Below are 9,400 nucleotides of genomic sequence, written 5' to 3'. Positions count from 1 at the left end.
TACTGCAATAGCTTTATAATAGGTCATTATATTATTGCGTTATATGTTAAATAATATTTTTTCTGTCCTTGCAGGATAGCCACTGTGTCCCTTAAACCAACAAATATTACAGCAACACGTAATCTCAGCCTGGCGTGGCTTTTAATGACCCATATAATCGTAAACTGATGCCAATAAACTTCTGCGCTTCCGGATTGCGTGAGAACCATTGCTCTAGTGAACTTGAGCAAACTCAGCAAAGTCACGCTTTGGCCTTGATATACGATGATATACGGCCACACACTTTGATTGACAGCCTTCGATCCAATAGAAACCGACACGCTAGGCAAAGGAAGCACAAGTTTATCCAATAAGATTTCCTCTAGAGCGGAATGGGCGTGTCTTGACGTGTTGGGAAATACAATTGTTGGTAAGTGCAGTGTTGAAGTACGTTACGCGACTGTGTGACAGTCGCTTGGTAACTTTTTGGAGGATTTCTTTGTGACTTTGTTTGCGAATAACGCACGTTTAAACCGATGGAGGATAACGGAACAGACGGGAAGGGTGTTAAATATTATCGTTTGTCAGAAGTGGAGGAGCGGAACTCTTTTAAAAGCACATGGATTATCATCCATAATAAAGTGTACGACGTCACGAAGTTTCTCGAGGAGGTGAGTGTTAACAATTCTATACAGCCACAAATACTTGTGCGAAATACATCGTTGACAATTACGTTATAGCTAAATCAATGTGTAATACATGCATACGTTATTGCATTTGGTAAACAAACAGTATAGCAGAATTCGTTGTACTGTTTTGCACGTTATTGTGTACATTGCCTACGGAGAATTAATGAATTCATTGATAAAGTCGGTGTATAACGTTAGTCCAAAGTTTTGCAGCGTTCAACACAAGAAATGCACACTTCCGCCAAGTCCGCTTAAGTTTGGCCATAGAGATAGAAATAGTCAACTAATGTGTTTAATGTAAGTATAATTATCAATATCAATTTAGCAATATATGTCGTTTCTCATATTTGTATGAAAGGAAACGGTAGTAGTACCACACACATGCTTGCGTGCTTTATCAGATTAACATTTCCCCTCTTTCCAGTGTTATCTAGATTACATGTTGAGAAATATACAGTTATCCAGCTAGATCTAAAGATGTACAAAAGTTATTTTAAGCATACAGTTGCATGGTTTAATGCATAAGGGATTCCATACCAAGCACCAGATATGACTAGGACTTTAAATATAGCATCATCTGTAAAAATAAAATGCTTTAATGATTGCATTAATTTAAAGTAAAAGATACAATTTGATTATCATGGATCAACTTCTACAGTATTCACCCAGTTTTCCATCAGCAGTGAACTGTAATCCGGGTCAAAGGGAATTTGTAAGCAATCATTTATGGCTTTCCTTTGAAATAAAGTATGACCCGGATGATCTCATGCATTTACTGATGTCCACAGCACCCGGGAGGAGAGGAGGTGTTACGAGAGCAGGCGGGTGGAGATGCTACAGAGAGTTTCGAAGATGTCGGGCACTCCACAGATGCCCGAGAGATGGCCAGTTCTATGCTTATAGGAGAGCTTCATCCAGTAGGTCGAATGGAAATATTGTTGATCGATAGAAAGAAGTCCTTTGTGCTGTTTTGATACAGCTTTATGAGCATAACTGATGTTTATGCTGAACATGATGTATGTGAAGGCAAATACAGCATACTTTTTTAAAACAAATAATTAAAAATAAGGTGAAGTAAAATTTGTGAAAGCATACTTTGACAGTCACCATTTGGCCAACAATTCTACATACACTACAGTGTGTGCATGTTTGTCAAAGTCTGTTTTGTGCCTTTCGGCGTGCAACCCATCGGTCAGCCGTGGCACACAAAAAGGCCTGATCAGTCAATAAGTGATGCATTTTGTAGTTTCTGTGAAATTATGGTGACGAGGCTGTGCAAAGGTCATGGGTCATTGGGCTCCTTGGCAACACATTCAAAAAAGCTGTCTGGAATGCACTTTGTAAATTGGATTAAAGGACTCATCGGATGAGCACTTTCAACAAGTTGGTATGATTTATTAGGGTTTTCATGAAATGTATAAACATATTTTGCTTAAAAACACTCAATGGCTGTGTAAACAAAACCCTTTTTGCCTCGTCAAAAACAGCTATGCTCACAGCAACCCGTTTTGGTGCATGTCTCTTTAAATGATAATGAGTTACAGGGCACCCTACTCCGTTTCCGTCCGGCGTGTCAACACAACACACGTGTAGTTCTGCCATGGCAATGGTTTAGCTAAATTATGTTTCCTTAACTCCTCTGCGGTTAGTTTAGTTTTAAATGTCTCAAATCATTCGTCCGGAGACTAAAAAATCTGTCACAGCAAACAGCGCATCCTAATGTGCTCAAGTATCAATATTACTTACATCTGCAGCTTTGTCTCGTTCAGTTGGTCTCGATCCCTCTTGAGGAACAACTTTGAAGCTAATCCTGCTTGTACTGTCCCAGGTTGATGAAGCACTCCGGCTTGAAGTGATTCGCGCAAACAAGCAGGTTTTTACTTATGGTTTCTGAGGGATCTCCACTAAAAATAAAATAAATCCACTCCTGTCTCTTCCGAGGTTAGGACTCTGTGCAGCGACTACGTTGCATGTTTTCCACGAACTTTAGCCATGGCGTCACGTACACCGCTGTCGCTTGTGAAAACAACAATGGCGGCAGCGCCGTGGGTGGAATAGTGTAGATTAAGGGGGTAATATTATAATAAGAGCCTGCATCTACGTCAGGAGCGAAATCTAAATGGCTCGATTTCTCACATGCTTGCAGGGAAAGGCTCATCAAAACAAACCTACTGGGATCTTGTTTTTCACGTTTTCTGTGTTGCTAGATGCACCGGGGACCCGATTATAGGACTTAAATAAAAAATGTGGATTTTCATCCGATGACTACTTTAAAGTGACTGCCAAATGCACGAAATGTAAAATGTCAGTAATATAGATGGTAATGTTAAACTATGTGAAAATGTTCTTTGGTGGAAAAAAGCACACACTTACCCGTCCTTGATAAATGAGCCAAGTACAATGTCAGAGTCCTGAGTTTACATCCTGGACAGCATCAGACCGGTTTCATAGTTGTATCTCACAAAATCCAAGATGTTTTTTCAGGTCGTACAGGGGTTTGAGATGCTATCAATCACCTGGAATTATTTTTTTATTCCTACTGGAGGAAGTGTGGATTTAGTACAGATGCTATCAGAAAGTTTCTATGAAAGTGCTGGGAAATTAATTTGTATGTTTTGTGTAGCTTTGTAAAACATGGATATTAGGATTATATAAAAATTCATAGTAACTTTGTGATAAAGCTGACGTCGTCATTTTAATGCCTCTTTTTTTTCACAGGAAGACCGAGACAAACTAGGCCAGCCACCAGTACGTAGTGTTGATAATGTCATTTTCAAGCTTTTAACAAACATTCTTCACACTGTTTTAAAATGCATGGGACTAACCCAATTTTGTTTGTTTTTTGTTTACCAGGAATCACTTGTAACAACTGTTCAAGAAACAACAAGGTAGGTTGCATCTGCTTTCATTAAAAAGACATGTTGTGTGTTTTCTGTATTACAGAATGTTTGGGTAGATGTGGCTTAAAAATGAAGTTTTCAAATATATATAGATATACATAAGGGATCACATGAGGCTTAAACTATTTTCACAGTCTTTTTGTATTACAAACTTTCCATTTTAGTTCACAGATAGCAAGTACCTGATTAATAATGCAAGCTCAGTCGCAAGTGCAAGTGCTTTGTTACAAACTTTCCCTTTGGTCTCTTGTTCCAGCTGGTGGTCAAACTGGTTGATACCCGCTCTCGCTGCAGTTATCGTCACGTTGATGTACCGTGTATACACAGCAGAGGAGGCATGATGGGATGCTTTTCCTTCTATAAATGCTGAACTACAATGCCCATTATCCATTTCAGGTTATTTTTCCATAACTATAAAGATTTATACTAATGAAGGCAGTTAATTGTGTTAGTTTCAATGTTTGTTGTCATGTATCCCGTGAGACATAAATACTGATGTTTCTTAAGATATATGAAAGTATACTTTAGATCTACTACAAGCATTATAATTATGTATACTAAAGATGAAGTCTTGATTGTCAAATGGTTTTGCTGTTGTGTAATACTATGCGTATACCACTTTTTCAGTCGCCCACGATGAAATGAGAAATGTCGAATAAGCTGTATATTACTACACATAAACACGTTTTGCACCTCAAAGAAATCATTTGGTTAAGTTTAAAAAAGTTTGAATCTTTACCTGTTTAAGTTCAACACTGTAGTAATACAGAATTTAACTGTGGAAACTATCATATTTCACCCCAACAATTTGGCAAAAAATACAATACAATTTTATTTTATAACCTCAAAGAGGACGAAAACACATTCCCACTTATGACTGTTATGTGAAAAGTCAGTTTTTTCATTGAGGTGAACTATAATCACTATATCACATGATCATTACCCAGTAAAGTTTGATCAGTTGATTTAGCACACAAACATTTTTCATACAGCCAGAATATGCACAACCTAACCAAAAGCTTTGTTTAATTTCTTTTTATCTGAATTGAATGTAGGTTAATGACCTTTTGTACTTATAGGACAAGTAATCTTATAACCATGAAGACCATCAGAAATCACTATTATCTGTGGTAAAGATTCCATATGAATGAATGCATATCTGTGCACATGAATGGTGCTGATACATTCCCTTTATAACAACATCGAATGTAAAATACTTTTATATAACACAAGTGGTTTTCCCATAGAAGTGTTCATCAATGTAGAATCTTGCACAAGCAGATGTACAAGATTTGTAGATGATGCAGTGTGTCTTCATTCCTGTTCAAATGCTGCTACCACGCTAATGTTAATGGCTGAGAAATACACACTGTAACTTGCAAGTGTTCTGATGTCACATTGATGCTGGAATGCAGCATTTAAATCCATCAGCTTTATTGTGTCTTAATAAACTAGTAAACCTTTAAAGAAATGATTCATTTGTAAAGAAGCGGTTTGGCACCAGGATTTATTTACACACATAAGCCACTGTATTTGGATTATTTACATCGGTATGACAGAAATGTAACAACATTGACATCTGCTGGTGAATTAGAGTTACAGCAAACTTCTCCAAAAATTTGAATAAGAAATTTTTTTTTTTTAATAGTGAACCATTTTAAATATAGTGACATACACAGTACACGATGTTTTTATATTGTAATTAAAGTTAATCTTTAATAAAAAAATTAAGTTAATCTCCCATTAAATTCTACTGTACTATATTATAACCCTGAGAGAAACTTCTTTTGTTCTGTTGATGCTTGCTTCTGGAAAGTTTTACAGTATTTAGTTAAAAAAATAGTTTTAAACAACTTGTTAGTTTTATTCTTTGATTAAACATGGCGTATAAAAGGAAATCTCCGTTTGTAATTGATCAACAATAATTCTAACATATTGCTTTGAGGCCAAAGGCTCTTAACACAAAAGTGTACATAGGGTAATAAAAAGCCATTTTAGGTCAAATATTAATTGTGTTGTAGTTTAAACTAATTGTGTTGTAACCGAACTAGAGGTTTGCTGAGTGTGTTTGTTTTGACTGTGATTTCAACATGTTTTAAAGATCTCACTGACCTGTGGTCATTGGTTGGGAGAGCAGCCAGACAGCTTTTAGGAAAATAAAGAGGCTGTTCAGGCAGGCAAAGATCTTAGTATGAAAACAAATGAAACATGACAAGTCTATAATGAAAAAAAAACTCTGAAATGCTGAAAAAGTGGTAGTTGTGTTATATTTTAAAATGTAATTTAACAAAAAATACATTTGATTTAATATTTTGATATCTAAGGCAATTACATAGGCCAATGATAATACAACACTTTATTCAAAAATTATGTTACAAGTATTAGTAGTCATATATTTATGAGATTACTTAGGCCTACTTATTTGTAAAGATGATGCAATGGACGATCGCTCTATTTATCAATCGTGTGTACTACAGCAAGGCGTGCTGGACCCTGATTGTGGGTGGGCGTACCTCACAAATCTTACTGACTGTAGGCCTACATATATGCTCCTCTGGATTTGTTAGGAGCCCTGGGGTTGTCACTGGACCATTACTTTGTACATGCATGTGCAGAATAGTCTTCTCACCTGTTTATATCCTTGGAGACGCACACCTGAGTTAATAGACATCATGAACGAGGAGCAGATGGGAAACGGTATAGACTCTGATGATGATATCCAACCCGACGAGATACCCGAGTACCTGCGGGACAGGAGAAGAGCCAAGTCCTTACCTGCCTATCCGGATCAGGCGACCCTTTACCACCAGATCTCGCAGAACTGCAGAAAACGCGTGAAGTTCGCGGACGCGCTCGGGTTAAATCTGGCCAGCGTGAAGCACTTTAACACCAGCGAGGATCCGGAGATTCCTGCCAAAGTGTTCACTAGACTTAAGAGCTACCCTCTCCAAAAGGAACGGGACTTCATGGATGACTTGTGCGTAAACCTGAAGTCCACTCTGACATTTGAGCGCCCGGTGCCTACCTTTAAGATGCCCGTGGACACTGGTGACTTGGAGACGCTGCTTACGCGCTTTCAAGTCGCGTTGGAAAGCGTCACGGTCACCCAGTTTGATGTACGTGGGGTCATACGGGCGATTGGTAGGAGTAATTGCAAGAGAGTGGCTGGAGTCAGGTATACTTTTAATGACTGGCTGTCGTTCGTGGACGCGCAAGCCATCCTCGTGCCCAACGAGTTGACGGCGCTTGGAGAGCGCTTTTCCTTCACCATGTACACGCCTCCTTTCTTAGGTCCAAGCGCTTCTGTGCATTTCGCAGTGTACATGAAGGATGATAACTCTGAATTCTGGGATAACAATAACGGACTGAATTACACCCTGAAGTATAGCTCGTCCTCGTGCGAGACAGCGGCTTTCAGTGCTATATGAAGATGCGCTTTCACGCACTGCTCTAACGAGCTATTTGTGCGTTTTGACTGTAAATGAAATTTATTAAGGAATGTAACTGCGCTTTGAACCCCAAAACAAACCTCTTCGTCGTAATTTACTCATTTTATTCCAAATCATTAATGACATTTTGTGTGCACTGAAGAGAGAATGTGTATAGGTTTGGAGAAGACATGAGATAGTGTCATTAGAGTAAATAATGACATCATTTATACGGTTGATGGCTTTTTTTTTCAAAATTGACTGACATATCCATGGAAAATGCAGACTGGCCTTTCATTCAAAGTGTTTTCAGGATGTAAAAACATTGTTAACATAATAGCTACATATGTCTGACTATAAGCTCAAACTCAACTTCTGTTGGTTCACTTCCTTGCCATTGAGTAACCACACAGACAATGCGATGGACAACTTCAGTTTGATTGTAAATTTTCAGCTGACGCACTGTTCCCAATTTTTTTATATAATCTCAAAGAAGTGAGTGCACTACTCGCAATATTTGAAGTGCCTTGTAAAATATTTTGTAAACTGCACACCCCAATGTAAAATATTACAGAAAGTTCAGGATTTTCTTTAAGCCCAGAGTTTACAAATGATAGGGGTGTGTCAGTGAAAAACACGGCGAAAGCAACTGATGCATCTGTAGGTAACAGTATTTTTGTGGTCAAACTGAATGTTCACTCATTTTCATACTGTAAAACAAATTAAGCTGTCTGCACAGAAAATGATAACATTGTAATATAATACTTATTATGTAAGTAGGCTATACAGTTTACATTGGCTTCATAAATTAATTAAAAACCAAGCAAAACACACCTGATGCACATTCTTTCTACTTCATGTCTATAAATGTATGCTGCATTTTTCTAAGACCAGGGGCCTCATTTATAAAACGTGCGTACGCACAGATTTGATCGTAAAGCGTTCATATTTATAAAAACGGTCTTTGACGTGGAAAAGTGCTTAGCGCCACGTCAGGGTCTGAGCAGACGTACGCACTTTTGCTTGTCCGACTAGAGTGTGTTCAGACCAAACGCGAATAAAGCGTTAAGCGCGAGTGATTTACATGTTAAGTCAATGCAAAGACGCTATAGACCTACTTGCGGCGCGATTGGCGCGAATTGAGCGTTTCGGGCGTTTGACGCGTGATTCGCGCGAGTTGAAAAATCTGAACCTTGGCGAAAATTCGCGCCGCGTCAGCAGCTTGCTCTAGTAGTGACGTGCAGCGTCTGTGCACGAAGGCAGCCCAGAGAAACAGATAAGCAGCGCAACTGAAGACTATTTGAATTATAAACAGAGAGCGTCTTTGCAATAACTAATCACATATTTAAAAACTACAATACTAATTTCTCGCTAGAAATGCAATCAGAAGTTGTTGAAAGTGAAAATGAAACTTAAATTTATACAAAACTATGCTCCAACGGGAGTTTCGGCCGCCATTTTATTTTTTCGAGCTTGCGTCTGTTGTGAATTTCACGCGCGAATGACGCGAATTTCACGCGCGAATTAAGCGAGTAAACTCAAAATGTTCAAGCGTCCAACTACGCGCGAATAGCGCGATTCATTCGCGCAAGTCGCGTTTGGTCTGAACACACTCGTCATTCTTGCCGCTCGTACAGGATTTGGACGTTGACAGGTGCTCTTTCATATATCAATGACATCAGGGCTCTCAAGTCTCACGTGAGACACACGCATTTCAACCCGTTCACACGCTCACACGCCACACCTTGTATTTCTCACGCAGCGAAATTTCCAAGATAACGCCCACCAAGTTGCGCCGCTATTAGAAGAATCAAGTGAGTTCCCCATAGAGTTCAGAAGGCCCTGCCACGCACCAGCTAATCAAATAAAAAATAGTTACCGAACAGCCAATCAGAAAATAGCATTGCTGTATCCGGGTAAGATTTAGATATTCCCGCAACAACAACGTTTACATTCTGATTCCAACTACACGTTCTGTGATTCACAGGCTCGCTCAACACGACATTAATTCAGATGGATCATTATCACTATAAAGTGCCTTTTGGTGTCATCAGAAACACTGAGCCATCGTGAACATAATGTAAAATAATGACATTTTGAGGTTTTATTATAAATGTCCTAATATTTACACACATACAACTGCAATAAGAAGATTCTTAAAATGTGTTTTATCATTTTATACCATTTTCTTTGATTCGATGTATGTGATTTTGGCATGTCCCTCACACTGCTAAGCTAACTTCAGTGAGTGAAAAAAGTGGAAACATTGCACAAAATTAAAATATTTTTTGAATGTTCTTATTGTCCTCAACAATGTATTTAATAAAACAAATAATTTGGATAATTGATATTCTATTTTCATAATAATATTAAGCTTTTTGCATGCGTCCCTGTAATTGCTGTC

At 38.3% G+C, this 9,400-nt stretch overlaps 2 protein-coding genes across 2 annotated transcripts; both read left to right on the top strand.

Moving 5' to 3' along the window:
- Nucleotides 1-388: 388 nt before the first annotated feature.
- LOC130546978 (cytochrome b5) lies at nucleotides 389-5,302 on the top strand. Its single transcript, XM_057322572.1, has 5 exons — nucleotides 389-650; nucleotides 1,457-1,585; nucleotides 3,387-3,416; nucleotides 3,522-3,556; nucleotides 3,825-5,302. The coding sequence occupies exons 1-5, from the start codon at nucleotides 516-518 to the stop codon at nucleotides 3,907-3,909; spliced, it is 414 nt and encodes a 137-aa protein (XP_057178555.1). The 5' UTR covers nucleotides 389-515; the 3' UTR covers nucleotides 3,910-5,302.
- A 694-nt stretch (nucleotides 5,303-5,996) lies between these two features.
- ppp1r3g (protein phosphatase 1 regulatory subunit 3G) lies at nucleotides 5,997-7,461 on the top strand. Its single transcript, XM_057323251.1, has one exon. It carries the CDS (start codon nucleotides 6,172-6,174, stop codon nucleotides 6,994-6,996), a length of 825 nt encoding a protein of 274 aa, XP_057179234.1. The 5' UTR covers nucleotides 5,997-6,171; the 3' UTR covers nucleotides 6,997-7,461.
- Nucleotides 7,462-9,400: the final 1,939 nt, after the last annotated feature.

This window comes from Triplophysa rosa, linkage group LG23 (genome assembly GCF_024868665.1).
Source record: "Triplophysa rosa linkage group LG23, Trosa_1v2, whole genome shotgun sequence".
NCBI lineage: Eukaryota > Metazoa > Chordata > Actinopteri > Cypriniformes > Nemacheilidae > Triplophysa > Triplophysa rosa.
The sequence above is the reverse complement of the archived record's forward strand: the minus strand, read 5'-3'. Positions and strand labels throughout refer to the sequence as shown.